A 17,218-nucleotide genomic window follows, 5' to 3' on the forward strand; every position below is an offset into this window, starting at 1 on the left:
AAAGGAGGCGGGAGGGATTAAGCCCTCAAGCTTCCTGGTCCTGCCCACCATGGTTGGGTTGATTGGTTTATGCCTCACGGCATAAACCTATCCAGGCAGCTTACAGTAAATAGCAGGGGGAAATGTAAATATGAAGTTAACCATGAAACCACAAATGTCCTAAGTACAAAAAATGCAACCCAAAGCAGACTGAACCCACAAATGAAAAACCACAACTACTACATAGTTGTTTAGAAGGGCTGGGTGAGCAGAAAGCTCTTCTGGAGCCAAGATGACCACAAGGATGGCGCCAGGCAAGCCTCCCTGGGAAGATTGTTCCATAAGCTGAGAGGAGTGGTCACTACCAAAAAGGCTGCCTCCCTGCTGGTTGCATGTGCCACAGGGACACTCAGGACCTGGCCTGCAGAACAGAGCTGAAGCTTTGGCAGGGTGCATATCGGAGAAGGCAGTCTTTCAGGTAACCTAGTCCCAAGATGTTTTTAAATGTAATTTGAAGGTAAATTGTGTCTGGAAATGAACCTGGGAGCCAATGTCACTTACAGAGCACAGTGAAATATTGTCCCAGTTAATAATCTTGTGTAATCTGTAGTTTCTGGACCATTATAACCATTATATGGTTTTACCCCAATCAGAAACCCTGGATGAATAGAGAGGTCCAGTGCCTGTTGCGGGAAAGGAACAGGGCTTTCAGGTCAGGCGAGGTGCAGCTTTACAGTGTAGCAAGAGCAAACTTGAGGAGGGGTATTCGACGGGCAAAATTGGATTATAGGCTGAGGATTGAGGATAATTTAAGGAGCAACAACACAAGACAGATGTGGCAGGGGATTCAGCATATTACCAACTACAAACCTAACCTTGGTGCTGTCGACGGTGACCCCTTGCTGGCAGAGGAGCTTAACCTCTTCTTTGCTCGCTTCGAGAAGGAGCCACCTGAGACGCCGGTATTACAGCCACCAGCCCATAGGGGCCCCTCATTTACGGTAGAGGAACATGAGGTGAGACAGGTTTTGAGGATGGCGAATCCGAGGAAGGCGGCTGGACCTGATGGCATCACTGGAAAGGTGTTGAAGGGCTGTGTGGATCAGCTGGCGAGGGTCTTTACTAAGATCTTCAATAAGTCCTTACACCAGTCTATTGTCCCACCCTGCCTGAAGTCGTCAACTATTGTCCCTCTGCCTAAAAAATCCACAATCAGTAGTTTGAATGACTATAGACCAGTTGCACTGACTCCAATCATCATGAAGTGTTTTGAGAAACTGGTGCGCCGTCACATTATTTCCTGTCTTCCATCAACTTTTGACAACTACCAGTTTGCATACAGAGCAAATAGATCCACAGAAGACGCCATCAATACCACTCTCCATGCTGCTCTGTCCCATCTGGAGCAGCCGGGGAGTTATGTGAGGCTGCTGTTTGTGGATTTTAGCTCTGCTTTTAACACTATCCTCCCCCATAGACTGGTGTCCAAGCTAGAGGCGATTGGACTCTCCAACTCCACCTGTCTCTGGGTTTTGGATTTTTTGTCAGAACGTTCCCAGAGGGTTAGAGTAGGGTCACACATGTCCACAGCCCTTAGCCTTAACACCGGCTCACCACAGGGTTGTGTGTTGAGTCCCCTGCTCTACACTCTCTATACGTATGACTGTACAGCCATCTATTCCAGCAACAAAATCATCAAGTTTGCTGATGACACTACGGTGGTAGGGCTCATTTCAGGAGGGGATGAGTCCGCCTATCGGGACGAGGTGGAGCGGCTCTGTGTTTGGTGTGGAGAGAACAATCTGGCTCTTAATACGGCTAAGACCAAGGAATTGGTGGTGGATTACAGGAAAAAAAAGGCGGACATTCAGCCCTTGTATATCAACGGGGAACGGGTGGAGAGGGTGGCGGAATTCAGGTTTTTGGGAGTAGCTATCGATCAGGGCATGACTTGGAGCGCACATACCACTGCTCTGGTGAAGAAGGCCCAGCAGAGAATTTATTTCCTCAGACTTTTAAAGAAGAACAATCTGAGTGAGAGACTGCTGGTGTCCTTCTACCGAGGCTCCATAGAGAGCATTCTTACATACTGTATCTGTGCTTGGTTCTCCAGTTGTACAGCTAGGGAGAGGAAGGTGCTCCAGAAGGTCATAACCACAGCCCAAAGGATTATTGGTCATCCTCTCCCATCTTTGGAAGAACTGTACGGTTCCCGTTGTCTTAGGAAAGCAAATAACATCCTGCAGGATTCATCTCACCCGGGACACTGTCTGTTTGCACTACTGCCTTCTGGCAGGAGATATAGAAACATCAAGTCAAAGACAAATAGACTGAAAAACAGTTTCTATCCAAGAGCAGTGGCCTTTTTGAATGCTGTAACTCGATAGTGTGACCTGGGAGTTTGATGGGTGTGGTGTGGGTGTGGCTGGAATGTGGTTTGTTTGGTTGTTGTTGTTGTTTTGCTTTTGTTGTTTTAAGGGATGGCATCCAATTTCGTTGCACTTTGTGCAATGTTGCACTTGTGTAATGACAATAAGGAATCTATTCTATTCTATTCTATTCTATTATAAAGGGGCAGGGGATGGGGATAGGGACCTCTTTTGGCCCAGTAGGCTAAATCCCTATCTGTCAGACCTCTGTGGGCCAAATTGTGGCAGCTGGGTGGGACAACCCACCTCCCAATCACCTAACATCATTATGGCAGCAGATGATTGACAAGTGGGTTGTCACGCCCAATTGTCAAAGTCTCAAGTGCCCCAGCAGACAGCTGGTTGATAGGTGCTTGAGAACCACAGCGCAAGGGCTCTTCCTCCAGAGAGTGCTCCCCATCTTCTTCTCAGGTGGCCTCCCATCCTGGCAGTTCATGGGCACAGATCTGCTCTCTTTCCATGTCTCCTTCATCTTCAGCTCATCCTCGGACCTCTCTTGTGGTAGCTTTAGACTAAGGATGCTTTTAAAGAGGGAGACGGACAGAGCTGTCTCTGCAGCCAGTATGCGACACTCTTCAAGAACAGTTGTGACCAGCAGCTCTTCCCTGCAAGGGGGGCTTGCTTACTTAACAAATTTTCTCCCTTTGTAGGAAACGCCTCACCATCCAAGAAGCTCTCACTCACCCCTGGATCACGGTAAGCCTGGGGCATGTGGTGTCACAGGGGAAGGGGGTGTGTTTTAATTTGGACAGAGCTTTGTATGGAGTTCTGCATTTTGGCATTTAAATGTCACCTGTCATAATTCTCATTTGCTTTTGCATATCTGACTTTAAACATTATGGCAGCATGGCAATGGCCTTCTAGTTTGGTTTCTCACAGTTTTAACCTCACTGGAGGAGGGAGATTAATTTTGCCAAACATTGTCAGAATCTTTGCAAAATAAAAATACATGTTGCCTTTTTTAATGCTTTCTTGTCTTAAGCAAGAGATAAAAAATATGCGATGCTGAGATGCGTGTTGACAAGCATACAATTTTCCGTCATGGAATGTGTTGTGTGATGGTGATACATCTGCCTACTGGTTGCATGGACAGACATAAACCACATTCCAACTGTGTTTGGCTGGGCTCTATCTGGTATGCGTTTGCTCCATCCAGTCCACCTTCAAATCTATAGGAGGTTGCAAAAGACACTCCATTTCATTTGTACAGCTTTTCAAGGGTGGCTATAGCCTAGAAGTACCCAGTGGACCACACGCCTCTCTGTGTCTTGCTATGTGTTTGTGGTGTTCTGCTGTGTAGAAGATACAGTGGATGTCCTACATTTGCCCAGTGTCAATACTCACATCTGAATGTTGAAGACCCCAGACAAATTTTGTGAATAATTGAGAACACAGTGATATGTGATATTAATATGGGGCATCCATTAAGTTCATCTGGAATAGCCAATTATTTACAAGTGAAACGCAAAACATTTATTCAGTGCTGGACATCCATTGTAACATGGAATATATGCAGCTGGTCTTTGCATGCTGGAATCTGGAGTGCTGGACTCTTAAGATTTTTTTCACATCACAATGAATCAGGGGCTACCAACCTTTTTGGATCAGTGGGCACATTCTGAGAGAGTGCTGGGGCGCCAGTCACAAATAGCTGCTGTGGGGGGCATAGCACAAAATTAGAGAGACGGCCAGCCCCATCAACCTTACACTTACTGTGGGAAGTCAGCCATGTACTTCTGGCTCTGATTGTTGAGATCACACAATATTGATTATATATATATATAAAAATACACACAAACACACTGACACTCTTGCTTTCGAATGGCAACAGGGAGCATTCCTCAGTAACAGGAAAAATAGCCACACAACACTCACACTCATTTCACAGAAATCACTTAGAAAGGACCTGTTTGTTTTGTCCCATAACTTGCTTTCCAGGAGGGCTACAGACTTTGGTGACCCCAGTACACACACACACACACACACACACAGAGAGAGAGAGAGAGAGAGAGAGAGAGAGAGAGAGAGAATGCTCAATAGTGTATTTTCTGAAATATTTTCTATTTTTTACAAAAATTGACCACTTTTGAAACTGTAAATGCACAGATGCCAGCATGCAGTCAGTCATAGTGCTCACAGGGATGTTTTTGTTCCACCAACCTTTTTTTTGTGAAAATAAAATAATGTCTGTGACATGCATGGAGGAATCCTGTTTTCACCCAGCACCGTGGATATGTGTTGTGTGTTTGCCTTCCTTTTGCCTGCTGTGTTGTGGTTGATGCTGTGGTGTCTATAGAAGCAGTTTGCATGATTCTGCGGATCAGTAATAACCATGCCCTACTACTTCTGTCTGAAGACTCACCAGCCCAAGGAAGAAACGAAGGTCCCAGAAAGCAAAAGGGCTGAGAACCAGCAACTGAAGACCAAGCGCCTGAAGGAGTACACCATCAAGTGCCACTCCAGCATGCCACCCAACAACACCTACATCAACTTTGAGCGCTTTGCCTATGTGGTGGAAGACATCTCCAGGATGGAGCAGAACTTCAGTGCTCTGGCAGTGTCCCATGATGCTTTGCAGGAGGACATTGACGCCCTCGTTTCCATCTACAACGAGAAAGAAGCTTGGTACAAAGAAGAACATGAAAACGTGAGACATGAACTTTCCCAGCTGAAGTACGAGTATCGCAAGATTGAATCCCTGAAGAAGCACCTGCAGGAGGACATCAGACTTGTGGGCAGCAGCCTCACTGGTGTTGCCAGCAAGTACATGGACCGGCAGTCCCATTACGAGTCCTTGAGTAAGGAATTGTCCGAAGAACTCAAGTGGATTCAGGAATTTACAGGCAGCTCTCAGCTGGAAGATGGAAGTGACGCCTACATCACTGGAAATTTTGGCTCCGTCTTTAACAAAGATATAAATGACTCTCTTAGGGAGCTGCTAAATAGATCCTGCTGTGAAGAATTCCTAGCTGCCTTGAACCCAGGTGTTACAAAATCAAGTCAGTAACTGTCTAAAATGGAGTTTCAGATTTATCTATTCATGCCACCTCAAGATTCCTGCACACTAATCGTGACGCCCCACTTGTTGACTTTATTTCTGAAAAACATAATTGACCGTCGCTGTCGCAGTTGGCTTTTTGAACTCTGAAAATATATGTGCCATGACACAGGGCATATGAACTCTTGCCATTGTTTTACCCTTTTTAACAGGGAGGCTGTGAATTTTGCCAGTTAGAAATGAATTGAAATTCCTTTGAATAACACCCTGTTCTCTTTTTGGAGCGTACTTTGCATTTAGAAGTGAAAGCCTTTGCTGTCATTGTACTTTGGAAGATGGAAGCAGCTTACTGTTACCATGCGATACCTCCTAAATACCTGATTGTAGATAGTTAAGCATCCTTAACAGCCTCTCTTGCTGTCCTGTGAAAGAGTCAGTAAGAATGCATTGATTTGAAACTCAGTATGACTGGTGCTTTTAATAGCAATGGATTCAGATGGAGAAGCTCTTTCTTGCCCACAGCACCCTCTGCAATCCTGACCGCAGTCTACTTCAAACAGTAGCAGGCATTTCAGTTGAAAAGCAGAATTGTGAACGTGTTACGGAGTGAATGGAGAGCTCTAAAATCAACTCTACTCTCAGCTATTGACTGGGGTGATGCGTAAGGCATTGTCAAGAGACTTGGCATTCTACCCCACCCCAAGCAAAGAACATGGTCCAGTGAAGGAACCAGATGACTGAAGACTCCTTTTATGGAACCTGAGACTTTGTTTTTGTTGCGGTTTTGACTCAGATTATTAGAAGGAGAAAGTGTGGGAGTGGGGAGTGAGATATAATTGAATTATGCACATTTTTGTTCCTGCCTTTGAACTAATTTCACACTTATAGAGACAATAAATATTTATTTAATACAGTGTGGTTACTTGCAGCATCATCTGTCTGTATGCTACACAAAAGAACATAATAAGAGCTTGCTGGATGAGGCCGGTGGCCTGTCTGGTCCTTCTCAGAGCAGCTACCCAGAAGCCCGCAAGCAGGATTTGAGCACAAGAGTCATTCTCTCCTCCTGTGGTTTCCAGCAACTGGTATTCAGAAGCATTACTGCCTCTGATTGTGGAGGCAAATCATAGCCTTTGTGGCTAGTTTTATCCTCCATTAATTGGCCTAATCCTCTTTTAAAGCCATCCAAATTTGGGGCCACCACTGCCTCAGCCCACGAATTCTAGTATTACTGGTGGGGCGGGAGGCATGGAATTCTCTAACTACTTTCGCCATTCCATGCATAATGTTCTGCCCTTCTGTCATGTCGCCTCTTACTCACCTTTCCTTGATGGTCCCAAACCCTGCACCCTAGGATTGGTTGAGTGAATAGTGTTTGCCCATTGGCTATTAATTCGTTTCTAGTGATGGTCTCAGCAAGATGAGGCTGTCACTTGATGGAGGGGGTGTGCTAAGTACTGGTTTGCGTTCAAGCCAGGGAAGTCCAGTAAGTCCAGCTTTTTCCAAGGTTTGAAGAAAGTAGCTTCCAAACTGACATGTGGGTCGGCTTTGAATATGCTTGGAAGCTCTCACTTGTGTGAGATAAGGTAGGTACCCTGAGGCCTGTCTGAATTCTGCATAACCGGTTGTCCCATTGGAGCCAGCTAAGTCCTAAGATGTAAATTATTTGCTACCATTTTATTGCTGTTACACTTGGTTGTGCCAGTCTCATCACTGTCAAACTTCAGACAGAGAGGATGATAATGTCAAAGACTTGAGGTCCAGATGGAGAGCCTGTGGCCTGCCTGATGCTGTTGAGTTACAGCTCCCTGATACATGGCCGTACTGCCTGGGACAGATGGGAATTGAAGTCCAGCAACATCTGGATGGCACCACAATTGCCCCCCCCCCCCGTACTTAAAGCGCACAACCCACATAATATATATTTAATGACCCAGGCTTTCTGAAGCACTGACCTTGTTCTCTCTTGTCTTTCCCAGCCAAAGGACAAATGCCAAGCCTTGGTGAGGCGGGAGTCGGTCATTAACCTGGAAAACTTCAAAAAGCAATATGCCCGGAGACGGTGGAAGGTACTGTACTTGGAGTGTGGTTGCTGATGCATGTGTTGTGCTCTCTACAAAGAAGAAAGATTTCTGTTTTGTTTTGTTTTAAAGCAGGGATGGGCAGCCTTTGGTCTTCCAAATGATATTGGAGCAGGTGGTTGTTTACTCCAGCAACTTCTGGAGAGCCACAGGTTCCCCATCACCATTTTAAAGAAACAACATTATTTTTTTAAAGTGACATATATTGTACCTTTCAGAGCTATCTGCAGAACTGGCTTCTCTCTCTCTAGAAGTTAGCTAGTAAGTGCAGGCCGGTCTTGTTAACATCAACACTATTTATTATTATTTTAAATTTATATGACTACCCATCGATAAAGTTATCCAAGCAGTTTGCAGTAAAACAATTTGCAGTTCAACATATAGCCACACTATAGAGTAATGTGTCATTAGGATAGATGCCTAGGCCACCCTTCCTGAACATGGTGGCCTCCAGATCTTGTTGGACTACAGCTCTCACCAGGCCTGTTCTTTGCTAGCTGAAGTTTTCAAACCATCTCCAAGGGTAGTCCCTAAGTAATCAAGATGGGAGGCTACATCAAACCAGGAATGGCCATAGCTGGCCTCTGATCACCTTCCCCACAGAGGTAGGCAGCTCTCAGGAGCAGGGGATGGGTGGCTTCCCAACCCTCTCTTATTGCTGAGGAGCACAGCTGCCTGTCCCAGTTCAGACTGTCTTCAAGGATTAGCCCTATGTAGTCCCCGATAATCATTTCAGCTATACTGAGCACTTTGTCTGAGCACTGAGACCTGCCTCCTTCTGACCCAGGTGAGCTCACAGTGAACTGGGTCAACCAGAGACAATAGAGTCCAGCTGAATCTTTTCTGTATTACTGCATTTTAGTGTATGACATTTTCCTGGTTTTGTTAGCTCACTAAATCCCCCATGCAGCTTTTAAAGGTCTCCCTGGTGCTGCTTCCAAACCTCACCTGTGTATTGGAGGCTGATGACAGGGCAGTTCTTGAAGATGCCCCTTGGTTGTGCCCATAAAATGCACTGGGGGTTGTGGGGACATCCCATAAGTGGCTCTGCAGGGTCATCTTCTGCCTTTCAAGAGTATAACCACAATATCCTTGTTGTTCCCCCAGCTTACTTACAGTATTGTTGCACTGTGCAACCATTTATCTCGCACCTTGGTGAGAAAAGTTCGCCTAATGCAAGATGAAAGCTTGGTAAGTACATGGGGGCAAAGGAAGTGGAAAGTTGACATGCCCAGTTGTTTGCGACAGAGGAGGGGAAGACAAGGCAGTACCTTCCAAATGTTGCTGGAGAGCCCTGTTCAATCAGGCAATCGGGCAAAGCTCAGCATTTTGCTTCCTTCAGCAGCTGGCTGGCCAACCAACCCCTGAGACGCCTATGCAATGCAATAGCCCTTCTCCCGTTGCTGCTTCTTAGTATTTGTCATTCAGGGGCCTAATGTGCCTGGTGGCTGCATAGAGCCATCGCTCCCCCTAATAATGGCATCAGGAGGTGAGCGCCATCCGAAATAGAGCCAAGACAGGGCTGCTGAGGAACAAGAGGTTGATATTGGCATGCTCTCTCGCGAATGCTGAGGAATACAGAAGTGCTACCTCGGCACTGCTATTGCGCATGCTGAACATCATGGTTAGCTATGCAAGGCAAAGTTAAAGAGCTTTGAGCAGAGCTCTAGATTCTCCAGGTACAGGAGCATAGTGTGGGGGGTGCCAGAGGGGCTGTGGCCCTGTGCATGGACTTTTGAGGGGGCACGAAACAGGCGCCCCCATGCAGGTGACTGAAGAGAGGCAGTCCTTGAGGTATGGCACTCCTGAGCCATTTAAGAGTTACCTCTCACCCACTCCTCCATCTCCCCACTTGGGAACGTCTTTGTTGCTTGGGTCGTTCAGTGCAGGGGCAGACAGAAGACAGGTGGGGATCTGCTGGAAGAGAGAGAGAGAGATTCCTGAGCTGAGCGTGTGTGCAAAGGCACCGGGATCTGCAATTCAATGCTCATCACCTTGAGTGATTATTTTGTACCTTCTCTGTTTGGTGGACCTTGGGTTTTGTAATGAAAAACAAAGTTGTTCATGCAAGCCAGAAGTCTGCCCACCCAGCAATAGAGCATGTCTCCATGTTGCCCTGGGTGGGTAGGTGGACCCATGCACATGCCCCCATGCCAGGGGTGGCGTGAGGGGCCAAGGACAAACGGACCCCAATGCACCTGTCCAGCCCCTGTTGGAGCTGGAGCGACACCAGCCCTGGCAGCCACGGCTGTTGCACCCTCCTCATGCCACCCTCCCCAGATCCTAGCCTTGCAAGGCTGCAGGGGGGGGTGTGGCAGCCACGCACCCCTCGATCCTAGCCTTGCACAATGCTGGGATCGAAGGGCTCAAGGTTGTCGCTCCCCCCCCCTTAGCCTTGCAAGGCTGGGATCCAGGGATGGTGGCACACAAAAAACATGTGCTGCGCCACCTGCCCCGGTGGGAGAGCATGCCCCCCCATGCCAGCACCCCCAGAGGGGCCTGGTGCTCCTCTCCATGAGTGTTGGTTCCTCCTTTGGCGGGCAGGGTTATTGTTACGGTTTATTACTATGTTAGGTCTTTTTATATTGTGAACTGCCCTGTGTTCCTCAGATGGTTGTATAGAATAATAATAATAATAATAATAATAATAATAATAATAATAATAATAATAATTAGTGTGTGTATAAAAAGAGGGGCAAGGAAAAGTCTGCAGATGCTGAGCCTTGCCTGAAACGTCACCTATTTTCTCCTTTGTTCCAGCGCAATTGTGAAAGTGACCACGAGGAAGATCTTCCCAGCCGGCCAGCCCCTCACCATCTCTTGAGGAGGACGAGCAGTATATCTTAACTCCGCCAAACAGAAACGGGTGTCGGACTGAGATTTCCAAGTGCCTAACAGCGCAGCTCTTGCACAACTGAACACTTTGTCTCGGGGGCTCTTTCTACCCCCAACGTATACGCAAGCACAGACCAGAAAGGCTCGTGCTGCCCCTTGGGGACTCTGAATCCTCCAAAGGCAGGAAGAAGCCACAATGAAGTCCCAGACGCGTTTGGTGCACTATAAATTGTCACATAGAAGCCAAGATAGGAGTGGACTGTGGGATACGAGGTGTCATTTCCAGAGGAAAAAAATTGACTCCATTATTTTAACTGCAAATAACAAGTGTGTGCAGAGCTGGTGATCCAGGGGAAAGAGCTGGGCAGGAAACTGAGGTGTTGGAGCAGGAGGAGGACGATAAGGTAGGAATGGTGTCCATTCCAGGTGCCCCCCAGGCAGCCAGCTGATCATGGGCGCAGTGTAGCTGAGAGCAACCTCCCCCTTCTTCTTTGAAGCCCTTGAGGGCAACCCAGCCCCCAGATCTTTCTTGCAAAGAGACAGGAGATTGTTTCTATCAAGGGCAGCGGACAAGAAGAGCAAAAGCAGGCTGCAGGATGTTCCTTTTTGACAAGCTACATTTCCCACCAGTCTTTGTTCTCCTGCAGAGTTGGGTGCATTTGGCAAACATTTGATCCTAATCAGTTTAATGTAGTGATTGGGCACCAGCCCTCACCTCCTGGCGAAGGCCAGAGGAGGAAGCCTCCTTTCCTTGGCACCTGCTGCATCGTCCTTCTGCAAACACATCCTGCCTCCCCTGCCTTGCCCCTCTCAAGGATCAAAGCGACTTAGTCAATGGCACCCCTGCGCTCTTCTGGCCACTCCCCCCCATAGCAGGACAGCTTAGCCCAGAGGGGAGCAGTCACCAATTTATTTATTTATTTCACAAAATTTATAAACTGCTTGGTTGTTAAAAGAAAACCCTCAAAACGGTTTGAGCAAACAGGAAAATCTAGAAAAATGAATAGCCCTACTTTAAAAACATACAAAAAGTTAAAAAAATACTGAAACAGATTAAAATGACCTCAACTTTCTAAGCATCTAGGTAAAGGTAAAGGGACCCCAGACCGTTAGGTCCAGTCATGGCCGACTCTGGGGTTGCAGCGCTCATCTTGCTTTATTGGCCGAGGGAGCCGGTGTACAGCTTCCGGGTCATGTGGCCAGCATGACTAAGCCGCTTCTGGCGAACCAGAGCAGCGCATGGAAACGCCATTTACCTTCCCACCGGAGTGGTACCTATTTATCTACTTGCACTTTGACGTGCTTTCGAACCGCTAGGTTGGCAGGAGCTGGGACCGAGCAACAGGAGCTCACCCCGTCACGGGGATTCGAACTGCTGACCTTCTGATTGGCAAGCCCTAGGCTCTGTGGTTTAGACTACAATGCCACCCACGTCCCTTGTAAAGCATCTAGGTAGGTTTGTCTAAAAGGAATGTTTTCAGCAGGGGGCACTTTTCAGATTTAGAGAGAGTCACAAAATGGCTGCCCTGCAGCAGGTAGAGATGGCAGGCCAAACATGGTTGCCGTGGGCAGCAGGCATAACTCAAAAGTTTGAGAGGGCAGTCAATAATACTGCTCCCCCTCCCCTGCTCTAGCCAGCCTCATGCTTACTAGGGGAAATCAGATTTGTTCTGCTGGCAGAGATACAGCTGTTAAAGGCACAATAACCCTGTTTTCCCCTGTGATGGCCCTAAACCAAAGCCTAGGTTGCCATCCTGGACACAGTTACTGGGGACTAAGCCCCATTTAAACACAAAGAGATTTGCTTCTGAAGTAGACATATATATCATTGTTTGGTCAAGTGAATTCCTGACACACCTAAACATCAGCTCCTGCACAACCAGAGACATGCCTAAGTTTCTTTGCAAAGTTTTCACATTTTGCATTTGCCATTTGGATAGCGGATTCTTTAACATTGTCATGCACCTATTATGCCAGGATTACCTGATCTGAGAGGAACCCACCTCAGGGAAAATGCATCCTGGTTTCTAGGAAAAAAGGAAGGGCACACTATGGAGATTTCAAGTCAAGATGGTCAAACTTGTGCTGTAATTCCTGATGTTCTTCCCCCTCCCCTGTGTGATTTATTCCATTCCAATATATTTCATCCCATCCACCACATGTTTCTGCTCCTGAGTCCTGTTGGGATAGGCCTATGGAGGCTCTGTTCTCAAAATTTATGTTCCTAATTCTTGGTTTCTCCTCCTTTTCCTTCTTCTTCCCTGCCTTCATCACCTGCCTGGAATGAAGACCAGCCTGCTGGGACAGCTTTACATGTCTTTTCATATATTATTAAAGGGAAAAGGGGGAACAGTACTTTGCTCCTAGTGAGTTATAATAAGCCATACTGCTGTTTCCACCAACATATTCAATATTATTTTGGAAATGTACTGTTCAGTTAAGCTAGTTGTATCATGTTGAAAAATCACTCTGCTGTGCTTTTATACTACCTTGTGGTCCTTTGGTCCTGTATCTCCATGTTTGGCCCAGATCTCCATGTTTTTTACTTAAGGGCTGTGTGTGGGTATATATTTTCAAACCTCATTATGGTCAGCATTTTGCTTATGCACTTGTATTTTGGGTTTTGATATTCACTATGATGTATGCTGTGTTTTTGTTTTTCGTTTTTTGTGTGTGTTGCAAAAATTTCCAATGTGCGTTTGTTGGAATTACCCTCTCCAAAGACAAAACACCAGTGAGTTAAATGTTTGAGGGCAACTTCTTACATTCATTTTGATGTAGCAAATTATCCAAGAGGCAAGACCTGTGATCTATCACATCTGCGGGGTGGTGGGTGGTGGTGGTGGTAAAGTACTCCAGGACATGTTAAATCTCAGCTTTCACCAGAAGAAACACTAATGCAATCTGATTCAGACAAGGACGCTATTTCCTTGCCTGCTCTTCCGTTTTGAAGCTGCCATTCCTTTTGTCCTCGAGGCAGTTTCCCCCCAATCCGATATCATCACATTGCAACATTTGTACCTATTGAGCAGCCCCTCAATACCTGCTTTTCTCATGTTGTGTTCAGCTGTATACCAAAATGTACCACCCCACTTATCCTGAGGAACATTTTTCAGAATAAAACAGTTACACATTTGCTTTGTTAGGAGATAATGAGTTAAAAATTCTAAACTTGATACAGTAGAACCTCTACTTACGACCGCCTCTACTTGGGCCCGATCCAAGTTGCAACCGCAGCAAACCTGGAAGTAAATACTGGATTTGCTGTGATTCGTGCACGTGCAGAAACAGCTTCTGCCGTTTGCACACACGCAGAAGTGCGGCGCCGCCGAATGCGCCTGCGCAGAACGGCGCTTCTACCAGCGACCCGGATCGACTTACGGACGGACCTCTGGAACTGATTACGTCCGTAAATAGAGGCTCCACTGTACTGTATTTGGGCATTAGATCTGTAGTACATATTGAAGAATATACAGAAGGTTTAAAAAAAAGAACTGATTTGCAGAAGATTCAGGAATTCTGGGGCTCATCCACTCCATGGAAGCAAGTTGCAGTTGTTCACTCCTACTAACATAGAACAACTGCACCTACTTCCATCTGCAAAGGACACTTAAAGGATAGATAATGCAGGAAATAAAGCTCAGGTTTGCTATGTTCAGCTGGTCATGATGCAGAAAGGGGAAATTGTGTGCACGGTATTACATTAAGCTTGGCACCGTAATCTTGATCCCCTGCATCAGTGATTTTAACATGCGTAGCATCACTTGAGATTAATTGTACGGGAGATCATTCAGCGTTCAGCGGCTACATAAACCAAATCAATGCAATCTGCATTGCAAAGCAGTTTAGCTCATTGCAGTAATGGGAAATGTTTGAACCGTTTCCAATGTAAAGTTCACAAACTGCCTTTGATCTCTGGGTTTGAGGCAGTGGAAAGCTTTGACTTATTACAATATGTGCATCTCCTCGTGATTGGCGGCAACTCTCCACAAGGATCATGGGCAGAGAGGAGGGTCTTTCCCATCACCTTGCCCCTGGATCTTTTTTTAAACCAGAGATGCTTAATATGAATTAGACTCGGAGGCTCCTGCTGGTGCTCTACCACTGAGCTATGGTCCTGAATTGGCTAGGGACTAACATAGTGTGTTCATTGCAACCACCTTCTCATTCCATGGGTAGAAAAAGCAAGTTACCTGCAGATTCCCTATCACAGGTAGCTGCTTTGCACTATCTGAGAGGCACATCCCACAATTCTTTGCAATGCTGGCATGTGAACCAAGCCAACTTGCGTATCTGACATTGCAACACTCAGCAGCACCTTTGCTAGATGTTGTACAGTTGTAACAGCCCCGCCTTAAAAAGCAGTAATTCAAAACAGTCTATTGACGTGATTGTGCACTCAGGCTGGCCCTACACGCATGTTCCACCAAGCAAAAGAAACCTCTTCCCTTTCTTTAAGAATCTGTCTCCTGTGCCAAGTCACAGTTGTTGCTTTTTGAGGGTACAGCAAAGATCTGGGATCTGCATGTTTCCAATAGCAGCTACTTCTGCTAACTATCTGATACCTGCTTTGCATGGATGGAGTGGGCACAGGATGTGTTGGTGATGAAATGGGCCTCTGCAGCCAAAAGCTCCTGTCTCAGTCTAGCGTTGGTGCAATGGAAAAGCCACCTATTGGTTTTAATGCTTGCTTTGAGGGTAGGACTTGGTGAAGCGCAAAGAGCTAAAGTCCTGGCAAGGTTCGGGTTGCACTGGATAGAATGGGTGGTGATTTGGAAAGGAACTGGAGGCTCCCCATCCCAAGTGACTCAGCCACCTGCAAAAGGGTAGGGGAGATTCACAATCAGTGCAAGTGAGGGTTCAGGGGAAGGGATGATGGAGCTGGGTCAGGGAAAGTGGGTCTTGACGCACTTGTTCCCAGCCCAAGTGAAGCAGTAGGTGGTGGGGGGGTGACAGCAGCTGTAGCAGCCCCCACTGACCTTTCATCCTCTGCTCCCCCAGTATGGGTAAAACTAGGGTCTCAACTAGGGCCAGGGCCTTTTCAGTGCTGGCCCTGACTTGGTGGAACGCTCTGTCACAAGAGACTAGGGCCCTGCGGGACTTGACATCTTTCCGCAGGCCCTGCAAGAAAGCCTGGCCTTTTGTTTGGACTCAGTCTGACCCTTATGTTTCCCTCCCCTTATGGTTTGGATTTGTGGGCTACTATTAAAATGAGGCTGCATTTTAAATTGTATTTTAACCTATATTTTAATAAATTGATTTTGTTTGTTTGTTTGTCCCCACCCCCACTATTATGTTTTATTGTAATTTTATTGGTGTTAGTTGCCCTGAGGCCTGGCTCTGGCCACGGGGGGCAGGGTATAAATAAAAATATTATTATTATTACTATTATTATTATTAAAATCAGGCTGTGGATGTAAATTCAGCAAACCCATCAAAAGAGAAAAGTAGGATAGGAATGGACAAAGCTGGCATCAATCCATGAGGATGCCACACCACACCTTTGTGGCAAATATTCATCTCTGGCCCTGCTTCAGTTCTCTGGGAAGAGGATTCAGGTGGCAGTGGGGTGGGTGGCCTCTGCCCTACCCACTGAGCTGTCACCAGATGGTTCTTTACAGCCAGCTCCGTGCATGACCAGGACTGTGCAGCTGGGCTTGCAGGTGTGGCCAGGCAGCTTCATTTGGTGCTCTGCCTCAGTTGGGCGGCACAGCATCCAGCCCCAGCTCTGCCCCTTCATCCAAACCTGTAGAAACCTTGATCTCCCAGAGGATTCTGCATGTAAAACCACTTAGCATAATTGTGGGGTAGTGGTGGCTGCTGGCCAAGATGACTTTGAAAGGGGATTCAAGCCATTCTTGGGAGAAGAGGAGAGGCCTGTCAGTGGCTACTAGTTCTCATGGCTAATATGCTAGTTTATTGTTCAGAGGCAGTGACTATCTCTTGGGGTGGGGGTGGGGAAATAAGAGGGAAGGCAATTACCTTCATGTCCTGCTTATGGGAAGCTTTGACAGGCAGGTGTTAGAAAGAGGATCTTGAACTAGCTGGGTCTTTGGGGATCTGATCCAGATGGTCCCTCCACGTGTCCTTATATTCTCAAGGAGGAAGTAATTTTTTGTGCCAAACATCGGAACTGGGCGTTTGCTTTCACGGAAGAGTGAAAATTCGCGACGCTGAAAGATGGCACGAATTCTTGGCCACACCCTTCCCCTGACAACCTCGGAGAGAACCTTAGGCAGGGCGTGTCTGAGCCCTGGCTGCCCGCCAGTGTCCTGGCATCCCTTGATTCGGTGGTTTCTCCTCTCTCTTTCCTCCTGGACAGCTCCCCTCTGCCTGCCACGCGCGCCTTGGTACCCAGGGAAGCTGCCCTTGCTCTGGCTGATGGCGCCTTTGTCAGCGAGGGAGCAGCAGCTCTTCCCCAGCGCTCAGCAACTGGACAGCAACTCTGCCGCTGGCGCCTCCCCAGCTGCTCGTGTCCGCGCTTTGGAAGCGCTTCTTCCTGCCTCGGGGCGCCTGGCAAGGATGGCCGGGGCGGGAGGGGCGCAGACGCAAACGGGAGGCAAACCAGCCGCTTCATAGTACTGGTATAGCGAGTGGGACTGGGAATGGGCTGCGGCGAGGGGATTGCCTGCCAGGCGACCACCAGCTTTTCCGCTCAAATTGGAATTGGCAGTTCTTAGCTTACGTCTCCCGATCCTTGATATCTCTTCCCCTCCCCTTTCTGCCTGTGTTTCCCCCCTTATCTCTCCTCCTCCCTGCAGAACTTCTCATTGCCGCCCCCCCCCCGCGCCGCCGCCACCTTTCCTTCCCAAGGTTACATTCATAAATAATCCTCCCCCTGGAACATCTCTCCTGCCTGGTCTAAGCAAGCTGATCCCGAGTCAGGCTGATGGTCC

General features: G+C 47.3%; 1 protein-coding gene across 7 annotated transcripts in view; it reads left to right on the plus strand.

Annotated features, from left to right (window-relative positions):
• The window catches only part of DAPK2 (death associated protein kinase 2), a 70,640-nt gene extending 54,935 nt beyond the window's left edge, over positions 1–15,705 (plus strand). For 4 of the 7 annotated variants that reach the window (XM_083475870.1, XM_083475872.1, XM_083475871.1 and 1 more), the window contains 2 exons: positions 3,059–3,104; positions 4,765–6,317. In XM_083475870.1, coding sequence (XP_083331996.1) covers positions 3,059–3,104; positions 4,765–5,415 — 697 coding nt within the window. In that variant the 3' untranslated portion in view covers positions 5,416–6,317. Of the gene's footprint in view, positions 1–3,058; positions 3,105–4,764; positions 6,318–7,385; positions 7,476–8,594; positions 8,679–10,247 lie in introns of those variants that run through there. The other 3 variants (XM_083475874.1, XM_083475876.1, XM_083475875.1) reach the window with 1 other exon arrangement.
• Positions 15,706–17,218: the final 1,513 nt, after the last annotated feature.

Source organism: Podarcis liolepis, assembly GCF_965112155.1.
Source record: "Podarcis liolepis genome assembly, chromosome: 14".
NCBI classification, from domain to species: Eukaryota; Metazoa; Chordata; class Lepidosauria; order Squamata; family Lacertidae; genus Podarcis; species Podarcis liolepis.